This window comes from Eumetopias jubatus, unplaced genomic scaffold (genome assembly GCF_037043125.1).
Source record: "Eumetopias jubatus isolate StellerSeaLion01/CBP00866 unplaced genomic scaffold, mEumJub1_p1.0 scaffold_8, whole genome shotgun sequence".
Taxonomy (NCBI): Eukaryota; Metazoa; Chordata; class Mammalia; order Carnivora; family Otariidae; genus Eumetopias; species Eumetopias jubatus.
Genome location: NW_028274814.1, coordinates 96,269,445 through 96,288,853, shown reverse-complemented (window position 1 = coordinate 96,288,853; position 19,409 = coordinate 96,269,445). Strand labels below are relative to the sequence as shown.

At 39.2% G+C, this 19,409-nt stretch overlaps 1 protein-coding gene across 1 annotated transcript in view; it reads right to left on the bottom strand.

The window, feature by feature from the left end:
* KCNMB4 (potassium calcium-activated channel subfamily M regulatory beta subunit 4) overlaps positions 1-19,409 on the bottom strand; it is a 60,391-nt gene that overhangs the window by 29,843 nt on the left and 11,139 nt on the right. Inside the window, exon 2 of the mRNA XM_028110903.2 lies at positions 2,661-2,788. Within this exon, the coding sequence (XP_027966704.1) occupies positions 2,661-2,788 (128 nt within the window). The remainder of the gene's footprint in view (positions 1-2,660; positions 2,789-19,409) is intronic.

The window sequence follows — 19,409 nt, the reverse complement described above, 5'->3', positions numbered from 1 at the left end:
TTTTTAAGCTCCTACAGCATAGTTATGTGGAGCGAGGGTTGCAGATCTCTGAGATAGAGCTGCATAAACAGAACAGGGAAGACATACCTTGTAGCTGGCACTTTTGACTGTTCCGCAACATCTTAGCCCCTTTGTTCTTCCTTCCTTTCTACTCAGGTGTGCACCCTTTCTCCATCCAACTTAGAAGATATTGCCCTATCCCCAACTCAGTGGTATATTCTGATTATTCTTACTTGTGACTGGTTTAGGTGTAGGCAAAAGAACTCATTCTAAACAAGGATACCTAAGGGGAGGTCAGTTATGGGGAGTTGAGAAAAGGTTTCCTAATTCCAAGAAAAACATACCAAGAAAGATAATTTTGTTTTTTGTAAAGATTTTATTTATTTATTTGAGTGAGAGAGAGAGAGAGAAAGAGAGAGAACATGAGCAGGGGAGGGGCAGAGAGAGAGAGAGAGGCAGACTCCCCACTGAGCAGGGAGCCTGATGTAGGGCTGGATCCCAGGACCCTGAGATCATGACCTGAGTTGAAGGTAGACGTTTAACCAATGGAGCCACCCAGGCACCCTGAGAGAGAATTTTCTTATTGCCTTTGGACACTGCAAGGCCTGGCTGTGACATCTGGAACTGCAGCAACTGTATTGTAACCATGAGGGGACCTGAGGCAGAACTGAGATCCTGGCTTCTTGATGACCCTGTTAGGTTACTGCATCAAACAACCCTAATGATGGTCTATCCATTTCTTAATGTATGCAATAATAAATTTCCTAATTTCTTATGATATTTTGAGTCAATTTTCTGTTTACATGCAACAGATGGCATCCTAACCAGTATACAACTAAACCAAACTTGGAGATCAAGGAAACAGTCCAGAAAAGGTGATATCTATGAAGAGTCTTCATCAAGGCAGTCAAGAAGCAGGACAAGCAAAGAGGCATGGATATAAAAGTATAAGATATTATGGAACTGCACATAGTTCAGAGCGGCTATTGCAAAGAGTATGGTCATAAAGATGAAGCTGGAAAGATGGGAGTTTGGAGCAAGAACTCGAGGAGCCTTGTATGCTGTGGCAGGTTAAATATGGCCACAAAACCTTTGCAGCTTCTTCTACTAAGAAGCAAAGTTGAGGGGCACTTAGGTGGCTCAGTCGGTTAAGCGGGTGCCTTCGGCTCAGGTCATGATTCCAGGGTCCTGGGATCAAGCCCAGTGTCGGGCTCCCTGCTCCACAGAGAGCCTGCTTCTCCCTCTCCCGCTGCCTGCCGCTCTGCCTTGTGTTCTCTCTCTATCTTTCTGTCAAATAAATAAATAAAATCTTTTAAAAAAAAAAGAAGCAAAGTTGATTTTCACACCCCATGAATATGGCTGGCTTCATGACTTACTTTGACCAATGGAATGTACCAAAAGTGATGTTATGTAAATTCCAGAACCAAGGCCTGGCTCTCTTGAGATGCTGCCCTGAGGCTACCATATTATAAAGAAGGTGATCTAGCCTAATGAAGGATGAGAGGCCAGCGGAAAAGAACTGAGGCGCTTTGGCCACACTGGTACCAAGTGCTGAGCATGAGAGGCCCTCTTGCCCCACACAGCTATTCCAGCCATCATCTGACTGCACGTGAATCTCAGAGCCAACCCACAGAATTATAAGAAATAATAAATCATTGTTGTAGTAAGCCACTAGATTTGGGGTGGTTTGTTATGCAACAATAGGCACCTGATGGATAAGTCATGCCAAGATGTGTTGACTTTACTCTGAAAACCATGAGGAGTAACCTGATTAAATTCATGTTTAGAAAGATCACCTCGGTGGCAGCATGAACAATGGGCTTGGCCTGGGGGCAGGTTGGAGGTAGGAGGACTGGTTGGAAGAACTGTTGTATTAATAGAGCTGAGAAATCATGTGGATCTGACTTAACACGGTGGCAGAAGGAAGGCAGAGAAGAGTCATTACGGAGGTAAAATCAGCATGATGGCAAATATAAGCTACAGTGCGTAAAGGAGAAACGTGAATTAAGAATTACAGTTCTCTGGACTAGGTAAATGACTGGATGGTAGTGCCTTCACTAAGAGGGACTAGGGGAGGAAGAGAAGGTTTAATGGAACTGGAATATCTAAGTGGAGAATACGGCAAGGAGTTGTGAATACTCAATAAATGCTTAATGAAGAAATTACTATGATGAACCTGGGTGGGTACTGTATTGTTCTAGTCCAGTGAGCCGTGGTTATATGGCATAACCTGAGTTCTCTCAAAGTCAAGGAAGTTTAAATGATGTGAACTCATTTTCTTGATACTTCGTCGGAACAGAAAGGAAAAGGAAAGATAAGTTTTGATGCAGTCCAAAATGCTCACAAATCCACATGTTGTTCAGTTTATGTGCATTGATCTGTAATTTTCAGGGAGCACTACTAGTATCTGATGTTCCTATCTGAAAGCACTTTCTTAATCTATCCAGAAGGTAGTGCCACGACACAGGTTCTCTTTTTGTCCTCCATATTCTTCACTTGCCTCCCAACCTGTAAAGTCGCTTCCCTAACTCCACGCAAAGAGAGTTGAGACTATCCCCACGTCAGATGTTTTGTCAAGTGAGCACAATCTATGATTTATTTTGTAATAAGCTACAAAGGCTACAGAAAACTTTAATATGCACATGTAAATACTGGCTTACCTTTGAAATTGATTAAAATAGCAAGTAAATGGTTGGGAACCGATCTCCTCTTTCCAGTACTGTTGCCAATTCATGACACTTTCCAAGTTCTTCTGATTTTCTCTTTTACAGGGAGGAATATAGGAGCACTACCAAAACAGAACAGAGAAAATAAACTTATTCTACAGAATATTGAAAGATGGTCCTTTATTTTTTAATAGAGAGATGGTATTATGCACATAGTAAATCTAATTCTGACCTACCTAATCTTTAATAGAACCAAATTGAAATCGTCGAATTACATTTCAAATTTCCAATTTGGAACAATTACAGAAAATATCCCAATTAAATGCAGCAAAAAATAATCTTTAGTCATTACAGTATGAGGATAGATTATAAACAATTAGTTACAATCTAATAGCAAATTAAAAGCATGATATACTCTATTGTGGGCCTGAAAATCAAGAGAGGGAAGCAAAAAAAAAAAAAAAAGTTAATTTTTATCCCCAGTTGCTAACTATGGACCTTGATATTTTCCTCTTCCACCTCTAACTACCAAGCCCACAGCTCTCCTCAGATACTGCTCTCAACCACTGAAACTCAAGTTTTCTTTTCTTACATTCTCTTGGACAGTAAAATCAGCAGAAAACTTCCTCACAAGCATGTAGTCAATGCACTTTGCTAACCAATGTCTTTTCCTAGCTCTGCCACTAACGAAGTAGTTCTCTCTGAAGGGACCTAATTACTCTAGCAGCACAGAATCAGCAGATTTGGAAAATTCTTTTTTTTTAAAGATTTTTATTTATTTATTTGAGAGAGAGAGACACAGCGAGAGAGGGAACACAAGCAGGGGGAGTGGGGGAGGGAGAAGCAGGCTTCCTGCTGAGCAGGGAGCCCAATGCGGGGCTCGATCCCAGGACCCTGGGATCATGACCTGAGCCAAGGCAGACGCCCAACCGACTGAGCCACCCAGGTGCCCCTGGAAAATTATTCTTAACTCTAGATGTTAAAATTAACCCTTAGCATTCGAATCCATTTTCTCCAATTCAGTTTTTCTTTTTTTAAAGTAACCTCCTCACCCAGCGTGGGGCTCGAACTCATGACCCTGAGATCAAAAGTCAGATGCTCCACCAACTGAGCCAGCCAGGCTCCCCTCTGATTCAGTTTTTTATAATGATGATCACAATAAAGATGGGGCCAATTTACTGTTACTGAATGTTTACAATATGCCCGACACTGCAATAAATGTTTAACAGGCTTTAATGTGTTTCTTACAACTACCCTAAAATGATCTCCATTTTACAGATGAGGAAACTGAGATTTCAGTCAGCTCTACAACTGGATGCTGGTGATTTTATCACATTCGACTCCCAGATGTTCTAGGAAAATTTCCAATGTTAAAGAGTAGGGGAAACAGACAAACAAACCATTAGCTTCATAGTATTTTTTTTTAAGATTTTATTTATTTATTTGACAAAGAGCACAAACAGAGGGAGTGGCAGGCAGAGGGAGAGGGAGAAGCACGCTCCCCGCTGAGAAGGGAGTCCAATGTGGGGCTCGATCCCAGGACCCTGGGACCAACTGAGCCACCCCAGGCGCCCCTTCATAGTATAATTTGATTTGCATTATTTTAGAGCATATAGCTTGTCAACACCTTCCCACTATTTTCTGGTAAAATATAAACTTTTTAGTATGATGTACAGTCTTCAGGATCTGCCCTCCCCTGCCTGGGACTCCGCCATTTAGAAGCACATAGTCCCAGGACATGTGGGTGGCTCAGTCCGTTAAGCGTCTGCCTTCGGCTCAGGTCATGATCCCAGGGTCCGCATTTCGAGTCCCGCATCGGGCTCCCTGGTCATTGGGGAGTCTGCTTGTCCGTCTGTCATTCCCCCTGCTTGTGCTCTCTCTCTCTCTCTCTGATAGATAAATAAATAAATAAATAAATAAATAAATAAATAAATAAATAAAATTTTCAAAAAAAAAAAAATACCCACAAGAAACAAAAAGCAGCAGCACATAGTCCCCAGATCTGCCATGTGCTGTCACACCTACTGGCTGGTGTATGCTGCTCTTTCTTCTTTTAATGCCCTTTTTCTTTTAGTTCCCTTCTTTCCAGATGTAGCTCTGGTGCACCTGTTTGGGGGAACCTTCTCTTTCTTACTCCACAGTTAAGTCCCCCTTCCGTTGTCCTGCCACAGGCATCACACCCTGAGCACCCACAGCTGTAATCCCAGGATCACACTGGTCGGTCTGTTTTATATCACCCTCCTCAATTCACTGGCAAGTTGGAACAGGGCTCTTTTTTCTTTTTTCCCCTGCATCTTCACACTTAGGACTACGCCTGGTAATAGTGAAATTTCCAAAATGTTGGTAGAATTACTAATAACACACTTATATATATTTTTTATTCAAGATGATGAAGCTATTTTCACAGTAGTTAAACATTTCTCTTAACACAAAAATATTTTAAATTTTAGTAAATTTGGTTGTTTTCTATTATACATAACACATTTACAACATCTTACGCAAATCTTATTTTAATGATTGGATCACTGCATATTTACCCTCGGCACATATGGTTAATGTTCTATTAATAACAGTATAACATATATAAAGCTAAAAGTTTCTGTGAAATTCTGAATTCTGAGATCTTCCAAAGCAGTAGTTGGGTTTAGAAGCAATATAGGCCATTAGATAAGGCTCCAGTCCTACTATTTGTTGGGTGTTTGGACTTGAGTAAATTACTTCCTTTTTCTGGATTTCATTTCTTCTAATCTGTAAACTCTCCAAAATAATTTCTAGCTCTACATTTCTATGATTCTCTTCTTGGAGGCACACCAAGAAAGGACCCAGCAGAAAGCAGGACTACAAACACTTTTGCAGTATTTTTCCCAGAAAAGATCCTGCCCCGTGGGGAAGTGGCTGGGCAGCCTGACTAAGTCACCATTCCAGCCAGCAAAAAGGACAAGTGTGGTAGGTCCTTTCTTGAGGACCTATACTTTGCATTAGCTTAGTGTTCACAAGGGGCCTCTGATTTTTTCTTTATTGTTTATGTCCTATAATGTGCTGGACATTTCCTTTCCTTCTATTAAAACATTTTTCTTTCTATACCACAGTCAATTAGTTTATAAAGTGAGAGTAGGTACCACCTGATTGTGTTCTTCAAAGGTTGTGTGAAACCTTAAAATCCATCAGAGCCTTTTTTGCAATGGCTATCCTCAACCCAAGAGGTACACTAAACATTTTAGGGAATAACAACTAGCAACCAAATGGAACTAAGGCAGATTTTTAAATTTTGCAAGTTAACTCAGTTTGAACTCTTTGCTATTTAGTTTTTATCGCGGGGAAATAGGTTTAAAAGAAATACTCCACCAGATGACAACTCTATGATTTGACCAGGAGAGTCACGTCCACGTGTTTTGTCTGAAAAGATCAGACAAAAACTTTCACTGAGTGAGTAAAGTCTGTAGTAGGTATGTTGTGGTTTCACGTGGGAAAAAAAGAAATGTTCCTCGCCTTTAGAATACTTTGAGGTAGTGTGGGTGAACTTTTAGAAGCAAAGTCTTTTTTCACATGAGGAAAAATAGCCTGTGATCAAAATTCAAGTATTTTTTTCATGGACTGCATTCTTTCCCAGAGTATCACAGATTAAATAATGAGCTTATAATACTCTAGTAACTTTTACAGCTCACATCACCTTAAAAGGAAAATTTTTAAAGACTAACCGTATGTTCTTAAAAATCATTTTTTTTCTTATATCTTGATTCTCCAATTAGTTTGTCTTTAAAATTTCTGTGAAGCCTAACTTGGATTCTCCCAAGATTCCTTCTCAACTCTAGCAGATCAGTGTAGATTAAGAATTTTAAAATAATAAATACCAATTCAAAGCAGTGTTCTAGGGGAAAAAAAATTTTGGAAATTCAGTCAGAGACTCATTTCCTCTCTAGGCTGTTCAAACCTGATGGGTTTCCAGGCGCTACCATAACTCCACTACGACTGTCTCACCTTTGGGGGCAGGGCCAGACAATAATATACACCGTTTCAGCAGCATCACTGTTGTTGTCGTGGCTAACATTTATTGATTATAGGTGAAGCATCTCATGAATCCAAATCTCAATTAATCCAAATCAGCAAATGGTATAATCGCCTATGTTTTACAGATGAGGAAATTGAGGGGCAGAGGTTTAAGAAAACTTTCCCTCGGTTACAGTGGCAAATGGAAAAGTTGAGATTCAGACTGCAGAGTGTTCTTAACCACTGTACCACCCGGCCCCACGTCTCTATCTTTAGGGCTTCCCAGTTTTCTCTCTTTGAAGCTCCCTGCTTTGGGGGTAAGGGAGATGCCCTGACTTCTGCATCCCTCTCTTGGAGAACCAGTGTCATGATTCTTTGGGAATGGAGTTGGTGTAGCCCTCCCAGAGGGGCTGAGGCAGTCTGTGGCAACGCTTTGTTTTCCTGGTACTCTCTCCGAGAACTGCATTGTTTTGTTTTGATTTGTTTTATTATGTTATGTTAATCACCATACATTACATCATTAGTTTTTGATGTAGTGTTCCATGATTCATTGTTTGCGTATAACACCCAATGCTCCATGCAGTACGTGCCCTCCTTAATACCCATCACCAGGCTAACCCATCCCCCAAACCCCTCCCCTCTAGATCTCTCAGTTTGTTTCTCAGAGTCCATGGTCTCTCATGGTTCCTCCAAGAACTGCATTGTAAGTCTTCGCTTGTTCCCTCCTGTCTCAATTTGGCTCCAGGGTTGGTTTTTGGTGCCATGGATGTAATTTCACTTAGGTGAATTTATAGACCCAATGTCTTTGATCATAGAGGACAATGAGCGTTCCCTTGGAGAAACTTCTTCATACAATTCTGACCTTTTGTGTTTTTCACTTGCAAAGGCAGCATTTCCCAATTTCTAATATCATTATCACCCAAATAACCTCCACTATTGTCTGTGTCACTTGCTGCCTAAACTTGCATGAAATCACTTTCTTTAAAAAGTCAAGAGAAAAAGACAATGTGATAAAAATATTTGTTTAACGCTTACCTGGTAGAAAAAATTTTTTTGACTTTTGAATTAACGAACCAAGTTGACAGAATCAAGTGGGCTAAGCCTTCAGTGAGTTTTTTAAGGGAAGACACTATCACCATTTGACGTGGAATATTTGATTATGTACTTATTATGACTTATTTTTCCATTATCTTATTTTAGGGTTTATCAAGATTTATAATAGCATTCTTTTCAGCCTATCACAATGGATTTACATTTTAATAGTACCCTCTTGAGTGTGTTCTTTTGTGTCTTGAGGATTGCATTTCAATCATGTGGGCAGAGTAGGCAGAGTTCACTTTCTTCCTTTATTGAGTCATTTAAACAACAATTGCACAAAACACGTGGTCCATTTAAAACATCAGGGAACGAGTTCTATGTTAGGCATTATCTAAGAAACGGAAATGGAGAAACTGGTTTTCTTCTCCAGTTTCTTTATTGACTTCATTTGGTTAGGGAGGATAGAATTGAAAGACTTAACACTAGAACTGGTTTAGCTGATTAAATGATTTCCAAAGTAAACTTGGTTAGAAAATGAATTCTTGGGGTGCCTGGCTGGTTCAGTCAGTAGAGCATGAGACTCTTGATTTTGGGGTGGTAAGTTTGAGCCCCACATTGGGTGGAGAGATTATTTAAAAGAATTTTTTTAACCAGAAAATAAATTATTAACACATTATTTATTGGAACACAGGTCTAATTATATTTTATACTATGAGCCCCCATTTTCTGAAATCCTATAAGATATTTGTGTCAGTTATGATTTATAACTTTAATGACATTTTTGACAGTATAAACATATAATTAGGAAAACACTATGGCATAAAAACTGTAACTTCCATAATGTTTCATATGCCTCAACTTCATTAATTGTATACACACACACCTTTATGGATGTAGGTTAATTTAACACATGTAAAATTATATGTCAGCTAAAAAAAAATTAAATTCTAGGGCAGGTGGTTCCAGAATGAGTATCCATATCTGAAAGCTAAATGAAAATAATCTTGTGGAAGAACCTGAAGTTCAAACAAATGGCTTAGAAAACATAAAAAGCGAGGCTAACTAAGAACAGGAGAAGCTAAAATAAGCTCTTCAGACAGAATAGGCTGGGCAGTTACAGTGTGGTACCCAGCCTAGAACAGTGTTCATCAAAGTCTGTTCTGTGGACCACTTGGGTCGCTCATCAAAAAGATCCACCCTCCTGAGGGTCTGATTTAGTAAGACCAGGAACCTGTACTTTTAACAGCTCTCCTTTCCCTTGGAATGACAACTTTTTAGAACTGATAATTTATGAAACAAACCGCTCTTGATTGCTGAGTACTGGACAGAGTAAAAGGTTAGATATCACTCACCCTTTACTTGTCTCTCCCCTCCCTTCCCAGGAGCACGCAATGTAGTAGTAGTAGCTTATTCACAAAGTGCTTTGTGATTACAGAAGAGAAGTGAAGATTTTGGCTTTGGGGGTATGAGAGAAGCTTCACAGAAGAGATGATTTTGATTTGTGTCTTTAAGCTTGAACAGGAATTTGCTTCTCAGAGAATGGCTTGAGAAGGTGACATTCCAAGAAGAAGAAATGGCATGTGCAATGACTTTGTGTATAAATGTTCCAGAAAGACTGAGTCATCTAATGTGCTTGAAGAATAGGGGGCATGGGGGATGGTGTTGAAAAATGCCCAATTACCTGAACTACTACTCACTGAAGGATTGTTCCTCTCTCTTTAAATGCTTCAATGAAAAATTGCTCACTACCTTCTGCATAGTATTTCCACCCACCCACCAATGCTCTTTTAGTTAGAATTTATTATCATGTGTTGATACTATCTGCATTCTGTAATTTAGTAATATTCAATTAACCTCTGGAATCAAGCAGACTGTTCAGGTTGGTGATTCTATTAAAACTGAGAAAAGTTTCAAATGACATTCCACTTTCAAGAGAAAATAGTGCATTCAGCATTAGAGTTAGAAAATAAAAATACAGTGTCTATACTAAAAATAGAGATCGAATCTCAATAGAAAAAGTCAAATCAAAACAAGGAGTTTTAATCTGGAAAAAACTCAATAGTTATTATTTGTAACAAGCATGACAGTAATTGTAAAAATGGGTTCCATGGCATATGATCCTAATTTAAAATCTTTGAGGAGGTGGCCAATCCTCATGACCATACAGAACACTGAAATAAAAGTTTCTTAAATGTTCATGCATGCATTCAGATATGCTGCATTGATGGCATTATTTGTGTGCTGTATTAGATACTGTACACAAATTTCAGTGTGTATATGCATATTTAATGAAATATTACAGCCATCATTTCTGCATGAAGGAGACCAACAAGCCCTATCCATGCTAAGGCCCCGAGGACCAGGACTGATAGATGATGGTGATAAAAACTTGATGTGTCCTACTTGTGGTAGAGTGTGTTTTCCAAAGATGGCCACACCAATATTTATCCCATTTCACAAGCTTTTACGATGTGACATTGACACTCTTCTATTTAGGGGTGCAGCTTTATCTTTCCTTCCCTAGAACATGGATAAGCCTGTGATCCTGTATGACTTCCAAGGCTAAATCAGAAAAGATGACATAGCTTCTGCCTGCAACTCTCTCTTAGGAATGCCTGCCCTTGGAATCCAGACACTTTTCCACGAGGAAACCAAAACTGCCCATGCAGAGAGATCACACAGAAAGGCCCATGTGGAGAGGAACTGAGACCCCCCCCCCCCGCAGCCAGTAGGCAGCATCAACTACCTGACAGGTGAGTAAATGAGCTTTCAGATGATTCCAGCCTCCAGCCCTTGAGTATTCCACTGGGACCAGACAACATGGAGCAGAGATAAGCTGTCCCCTTTATGCCCTGTCTGAGTTTCTGGCCCACAGAATTTGTGAGCATAATAAAAATAATTTAATCCCACAGGGATCTTTGACAGTGGCTAACAGATCATAGGGTCCCTAGGACTAAAAAGATGAACACCCTTGAAGGTTCTCCTTGAACTACATAGCTGAAAAAAACCTGAGGTTTGATGAAATGTAGTCCGGTAAGCCACTATGACATAAGAGAGGGTTCTTCATCCAATCCCCAGGCCAAAAGCTCCTTGAATAAAGAGGAGGCTGGTCATCTCTGGGGACAGACCCCTTGGTAGTACCTGAAGTAGCACCTACTGAAAATCTTCTAACCTTTCCCCAGAGAACATGCAGACATTTACCAGAGCAGCTGTGCAGGGGGGAAAGGGCAGACATTTATCTTATTTTTTTTTAATTTTAATTCCAATATAGCTAACATACAGTGTTATATTAGTTGCAGGTGTACAATATGGTGATTCAACAATTCTATACATTACTTGTACTCTTAATTTCCTTCACCTATTTCACCCATCCCCTTACTCACCTCTCCTCTGGCAACCATCGTTTGTCCTCTACAGTTAACAGTCTGGTTTTTGGCTTGTCTAGAAAGGGCAGACATTTAAGGTATTATTGGACACTGGTTCTGGGCTAACCTTTATCCCTGAGGACCCTAAGTATGATTGTGCTCACAATGCAGGCTCGTAGTGTCAGGAGAAAATGGAGTTTGGGCCCAAGTTGGTATCACGATGGGTCCAGAGAGTCCATGTGGTTGTTCCTATAGATCCTGAAGGTATAGATGCAATACACGTACTTAACATTAGTCCTCAATTCCTCCCTTGACCCCCTTACTCATAGACAGAAGCTATTTTGGTGGATGAGTCTGAAACTACCTGCTCTTTCCCCAAATAGTAAACCAATAAACCAGTATTGCCACTCTAGGAAGTCACAGAGATTACAGGAGTGGGATTCCCATCATGTTGCCGTTTAACTTGCCTATTTGGCTCCTAAAGAGGGCAGACAAGTCTTGGAGAATGGCTATATTGTTAAATGAATCAGTGGTGGCCGTTTCAGGTAGTCTATTTATTGGAGCAAATAAACTTACCTCTGGAAACTATTCTATGGCGATTGATTTAATGCTATTCTCTCCATCTTTGTGGACAAACAATATCAGAGACAGCTGTTTTTACCTGACCGAGAGGGTGTAGACTCTCCAGTCTTCTTCAGGACTGCCTTACTCAGCACTGCCTCAACTCTCTCTGGTTGTTATGCTCTACTCCACAGGAAACTTAACCCCCACTCTCTCCCACAGAACATTACAGTGTACATTGATGATAACATGCTGATTATTGCACCTGGAAGCAGGGAGTACAAAGTGCCCTAGATTCTTTGGTAAAGCACAGGTGTGCCAGTGAGTGGGAAATTCGGGGGGGGTGGGGCGGGGGCTGCCACCTCACTGAGGCTTCCGGGAGTCTAGTGGTCTAGGGAATTTCCGAATATCCCTTCCAAAGTGAAAGACAGATTACTGCATCTTTCACTCCTTAAAAATAAGAAAGAGTCACAATGCCTGGTGGACTCCCTTATATTTTGGCAGAAACATATACCCACTTTCGAGATTGCTACTCTGACCCTTTTACTGAGTAACCCATAATGCCACCAACTTTCAGTGGCAGCTAGAGCAGGAGAACCTGCTCCAGCTGCTCCAGGCCACAGCCCTCTCAACTCACCTTTTTGGCCCAGTGCCTCCAACAGTATATGAGGTCTGTGCCAGATTGGGGGGATACATGGAGCCCACCAAGAGCCCTGATAACATAGAGCAAACCCATGCTTTCTTTGGCAAATATTCTCCTTCTAAGAAACCACTGATTTGTTACTGAGTGCCAGTAGGGTCAGAATGTCTAAACATGGAACATCAAGTTACCATGCTACCCTTTGTACACTGGGCATTCTGACCCACTAAAACATAGGGGTGCCATTTACAGGGCTGAAGAAGGTCATGCTGGGAAACAAGTGTCATAAGCAAATGGCTCACACTCCCATCGCACCTTCTCCTTTGATACTATCGCCTTTCACAACCTGTCCTAATAAATAGTTGTTAATCTAGGCCTGTTTTTCTAATACTGGGATACACATACCCCCATGAGTACTCTGTGGTATGCTAGTGGGTACTTGACCAGTTTGGGTGGATGAAAAACATCTGAGCTCAGTGAGCATCATTTTGAGCAGAGCTTCTGATTGTTTGTTTCTCTTGTAAGGAATGATGTTGAAGGTACAGACCTACACTGATTTATGGACACTGCCTAACAAAATTGCATTTTGATTAAAGGGATGAGATTGTGTTAAATTCTCAGAAACGGAACTCTGATCAAAACATAAAATCTAAAAGTCGTATTTCCCATGCATCCTTTCTCAGGAAGCTACTTGAGGATGTACTCCACTGAAACAAAGGTATAAACCAAGAAAAAGGAAGGCACTGGATCAAGGAAACAGAGTACTCAACGTGAGGGAGACACAGCAGGCCTAACGTGTACCCAGTTCAATTCGGGGCAGTAGTAGGCTGAAGGAATCCAGAAAGGGCATCCCAGGAGATTTCTTTAAAAAGAAAACAGTGGAGCTAAATGGAATAACCTTATGCAAAATAGTGTACAAAGTAGTTTTATGATTTTGTGGGAAAATTTTGGAAAAGGAAGAGAAAGGTGCATAGGAAAGTAAGAATATATGAGAAAGGGATGACTATCAGCTCAAGGAAAATAAACATTTATAGAAATGAACAATAATTTACATAGTTAAAATAAGTTAATGCTCAATATTTGTTTAGCCAAAAATTATGATAGAACCATATTTAAAGGTTCAGGGCAGAAAAATGAGGTGGAATGGGATGGTGTAAGGAAGCTAATTCCTCATATTCCCTTATAGGTGGTCAATAGTATCTTAAACATACACATCAGAGAGTCTACTATTTGGAAACATGGAGATAAATATTAGAGAAAAATAAACTAAAAATATTTACATTAACAATAAAATATTGTCTCTGGGTTGCAAAAGGGATGGAGACAGAGGAATCTCAATAAAGAAGTACGCCCTTCCGGGGTGCCTGGGTGGCTCAGTCGTTAAGCGTCTGCCTTCGGCTCAGGTCATTATCCCAGAGTCCTGGGATCAAGCCCTGCAGCAGGCTCCCTGCTCGGTGGGGAGCCTGCTTCTCCCTCTCCCACTCCCCCTGCTTGTGTTCCCTCTCTCACTGTGTCTCTCTCTGTCAAATAAATAAAATCTTTAAAAAAAAGAAGTACCCCCTTCCAATAAAGTTATAGCACTATTTGATTTTTTAAACTATGTTCATAATAATAATAGCAAATATTCATCAAAAGTTTACCATGTGCGGGGCCATTATTCTAGGTGTTTCACACATATTAACTCATTTAATCCTGATAACCCAATGAGATAGATGCTATTACCGTTCATTTTATAGATGAAAAAAACTGAGGCAGAGAGGCTAAGTAACTTCCAAGGTCATACTACTATTTTGATTTAAAAATAAAGTAGGGGCACCTGGGTGGCTCAGTCGGTTAAGCGTCTGCCTTCATCTCAGGTTGTGGTCTTGGGATCCTGAGATCGAGTTGACCACCCCCCCAACCCCCTGCTCAGGTTCTCCGCTCAGCAGGGAATCTGCTTCTCCCTCTCCGTGGTCCCTCCCCTCTGCTTGTGTGTACTCTCTCTCTCTAATGAATAAAATCTTTTTTAAAAAATTAATAAAATAAAGCATAATAGATACACAAGCCAAAACACCCAGGCAAACATGCTTAACAGTTGTACATTCTTCCAGATGTTTTCTACATTTTAACATGAATATGAGTACACTCTTCTCTGTCTTAATCTTTTTCTTTCATTTAACAATATATCTTGTGCTTTCATATCTGCATAGAGAGATCTCATTCTTTTTTAAATTCTACTATATGGATGTGCAAGAATTGTTAATTTGTCCTCTACTGAAAAATATTAAAGGTGTTTCCAGTCTTTTGCAATTCCAAAGGAGCAATAAACTTCCTTTTACAAGTATCTATACATACATATGTGAGAACAGGAAAAATAAAAGTGTGTATGCATTCAAAACTTATGACTGTTGTGTTCCAAAGAGATTGTACAAACTGCATTTTGGCTAGCAGTTTACGAAGAGTGGACTATCCTCATATCCTTAAAAAAATAAAAAGTAATCTGGTATTATTAAACTTTCTGATAGGATATGGGACTTCTTGTTTTAATTTGCACGTTTTTAAAGATTTTTATTTATTTGAGAAAGAGAGAGCGCTCGCACACAAGAGAGAGCATGAGGGCATGGGAGGGGCTGAGGGAGAGGGAGAAGCAGACTCCCTGATGAGCAGGGAGCCCAACTCGGGGCTCCATCCCAGGACCCTGGGATCATGACCTGAGCCAAAGATAGATGCTTAACCGACTGAGCCAGCCAGGTGCCCCAATTTGCATTTTTAAATAGAGGTAATATTTTTTATATATTTTAAAAACTATTTGTATTTCTTTTCTGCAAACTGACTATCCATGACCTGTGCCCATTTTGGTCATTTTCTTGCTGATGTTTAGGAGTCCTTACATAGCAAAAAAGTTAATCTTTATCACATATTGACAATTTCCCTCCTCGTTTCGTCTCTTTTGACTTAATTTGTGGTATGTTTGCGATATAGACATACGTAATTTGTATCAACTCAATCTGTGAAAATTTATGTAATTAGGCTCACATCAATGACAGACCCATTATCTATAAAGACAATATAACCACTGAAACAAGACCTCATCACTTTTGTGCTGTCTTGGGCTTACAAAAGAGGGTATGTGACATTGTTCAGAAAATTATTTTAGAAAATATAAACAAAAATAAAAATTTAAACCTCCAGTGCTTCCAACATTGTGATTACCATTGTTTTCTCACTTAGAATTTTGTGCAAATATTCTTTTTTTTAACATTTTTTATTTTGTTATGTTAATCACTGTACATTACATCAGTGTTCCATGATCCATTGTTTGCGTATAACACCCAGTGCTCCATGCAGTATGTGCCCTTTCATACCCACCACCAGGCTAGCCCATCCCCCCTCTCCCCTCCCCTCTAGAACCCTCAGTTTCTCAGAGTCCATAGTCTCTCATGGTTCGTCTCCCCCTCCGATTTCCCCCTCTTCATTTTTCCGTTCCTACTATCTTTTTTTTTTTAACATATAATGCATTATTTGTTTCAGAGGTACAGGTCTGTGATTCAACAGACTTGCACAATTCACAGTGCTCACCATAGCACATACCCTCCCCAATGTCTATCACCCAGCCACCTCATCCCTCCCACCCCCCACCACTCCAGCAACACTCAGTTTGTTTCCTGAGATTAAGAATTCCTCATATGAGTGAGGTCATATGATACATGTCTTTCTCTGATTGACTTATTTTGCTCAGCATAATACCCTCCAGTTCCAACCACGTCGTTGCAAATGGCAAGATTTCATTCCTTTTGATGGCTGCATAATATATTCTTAAGTGAATTTGTCCCATAATTTTCATCTGAACATGTATGCTATCATAGGTGTTTGTTTCAATGTACTCTTAAAATCATAAAAAAATTTCAGAAGTGTTCCCTGTTTCCCGTGTGCTCTGGCATACTTTAAAATAGGATTAAAGGGGAGGAGGGTGGGAGGATGGGGTTACTGGGTGACGGGCATTAAGCAGGGCACATGATGTAATGAGCACTGGGTGTTATATACGACTGATGAAATCATAGAACTCTACCTCTGAAACCAATAATCCACTATATGTTAATTAATTTAATTTAAATAAAATAAAATTAAAATTAAAAAAATAAGATAGGATCCAAGTTGTCTGTTTTCATAGAATTGACCTGGAAACATTTACAATTGGAGTTTCTTTGAATATTAGTGAGATTACACACATTTGCCATGTGTCTGCTTAGTTGTAATTCTTCACCAAACTGCCTGTTCACTCTCTGGCCTTGTGTATTAGTCAGGATTCTCCAGAAAAACAGAACCAACAGTATATATGTAGACACATTAGAAATTTACTATGGAATTGGCTCATACAATAAGGGAAGCTGAGAAGTCCCACAGTCGGCTGCTCACCAGATGGAGACCCAGGAAAGCGGGTGGTGTAATTCAGTTCAAGTCTAAAGGCCCCAGTCAGAGGGACGCCAATGACGTGTAGCAGCTCAAGCAGAGAGCAAATCTGCCCTTTCTCTGATTTTTTGTTCTATTTAAGCCTTCAACAGTTCGGATAATGTCCACTGGCATTGGTGAAGATGGATCTTCCTTACTGAGACTACCGATTCAAATGCTCGTCTCTTCCAGAAACACCCTCACAGACGCACCTAGAAATCATATTTTACTAGTTCTCTGGGCATTTGTTAGCCCAGGCAAGTTGGCATATAAAATTAATCATCAAGCCTAGTGTGCTACTGAAGAGATGGTCATTTATTGCTAAGAGCTCTTCATATGTTGGGTTTTGAATCATTTCTCTACCACAGTGCAAATATTCTCCCCAGTTTGTCATTTTTTCTTTAAATTTTAATGTTTTTTTTAAAACATATATAAGCTTTTCTTATTATGTCATTAAACAAATCAGTGCATTCTTTTATGATTTCTGCCCTTGGTGTCATGTTTAGAAAGGCTTGTACAGCCCTAAAAATTATGCAAGTATTTACCTATATTTTATCAATTACTTTCCCAGTTTATTTTTATGCATCAAAATTCTTATTCCATCAAAATTATAATTTTATTTTAATTAAATCTGTATCTTATTTTTATCAAAATTTTTTCCAAATAATTTCTGAGTATTTTCCAAATAAATTTTATTTGGAAAATTAATATTTTAAAATATATATTTTTCCAAATAATAGGGAAGTTTTAACATCATTTACTGAATAAGACACCTCTTTATGAGTTACTTGAAATGCTAAAATTCGCAAAGCAAATCTCCTTTCAGCATTTTTTTCTTATAACAGCTTTATTGAAATATAATTCACATACCATTTCATTCACCCATTTAAAATGTACAATTCAGGGGCGCCTGGGTGGCTCAGTCGGTTAAGCATCTGCCTTCGGCTCAGGTCAGGATCCCAGGGTCCTGGGATTGAGCCCCATGTTGGGCTTCCCACTCAGCAGGGAGTCTGCTTCTTCCTCTCCCTCTATTCCTCCCTCCCAACTCATGCTCTCCTTCTCTCACTCTTGCTCACTTTCTCTCTCTCAAATAAATACATAAAACCTTTAAAAAATTAAAATTTACAATTAAAAAATGTAAAAAAATAGAATGTACAATTCAATGGTTTTTAGTAGATTCACAGAAGTGTGCAATCACTGCCACAAAAGTTTTAGAACATTTTCATCATCCCAAGAAGACACCCTGTACACATTTGAACATATTTTTATGTGCTTACTGACTATTTGTATACCTTTTTTGGAAAAATATCTATTCACATCTTTTGCCTATCTTTCAGTTGGCTTATCTGCCTTTGATTTTATTTATTTATTTGACGGAGAGAGAGACACAGCGAGAGAGGGAACACAAGCAGGGGGAGTGGGAGAGGGAGAAGCAGGCTTCCCACGGAGCAGGGAGCCCAACGTGGGACTCGACCCCAGGACCCTGGGATCATGACCTGAGCCGAAGGCAGATGCTTAACGACTGAGCCACCCGGGGAACCCCACATATCTGCCTTTTTAATTGTTGTTGAGTTGCAAAAGTTCTTTATTTATTCTGGATATTCAATCTTTATCAGATATATGATTTGCAAATGTTTTTCCTCATTCTGTGGCTGTCTTTTCACTTTTTTGATGGTGTCCTCTGAAACACAAGTTTTTAATTGTGTATCAGTCCAATCATCAATTTTTCCTTTGGTTGCTTGTGCTTTTCATGTCATATTTAAGAAACTTTGCCTAATTCAAAGTCATAAAGATTTACACTTACGTTTTCCTCTAAGAGCTTTATAGTTTAAGCTCTTACATTTAGGTTTATGATCCATTTTAAGTTAATTTTTGTATATGGTGTGAGGTAGGAGTCCAACTTCATTCTTTTGCATGCGTACAGTTGTTCCAGCACCATTGGTTGTAAAGACTGTTCTTTCCCTGTTGAATGCTCTTGACAGAACTGCCAAAAATCAATTACCCATAAAGGTGCTCATTTACTCTGGACTCTCAATTCTACTCTATAGATTGGTATGTCTTGTACCACACAGTGTTGATTACTGTAGCTTTCCAGTAAGTTTTAAAACTGTAAAGTGTGAGTTTTGCACCATTGTTTTCTTTTTTCAAGATCATTTTGGCTATCCTTGTGTCCTTTAAATGTCCATATGAATTTTAGGATCGGTTTGTCAATTTCTGCAAACAACAGTCCAACTGATAGGGATATTAATGGATCTGTAGACCAATTTGGGAAGTGTGCCATCTTTACAATATTAAGTCTTCCAATTCACAAACAAAGGATATCTTTTCATTTATTTAGGTCTTCTTTAATTTCTCTTGATAGTGTTTTGTAGTTTTCAGGGTACAAGTCTTTTGTTAAAAATACTCTTTTGTGAAATACATTCCTAAGTATTTTATTATTTTGATAATAGTGTAAATAGAATTGTGTTTTTAATTTCATTTTTTGATTGTTCATTGTTAGTATATAAAAATACGATTGACTTTTGTATATTGACCTTGTATTCTGTAACCTTGCCGAATTTATTATGTCTAATAGATGAATTTTTCGTTTGTTTTGTTTTTGGTAGATTCTTTAGGAGTTTCTTTATGCAAGATCAAGTGATTTGTAAATAGAGGTAGTTTTATTTCTTCCTTTCCAATCCGGCTGTCTTTATATTTCTTGCTTAACTGTCCTGGGTAGAAGCT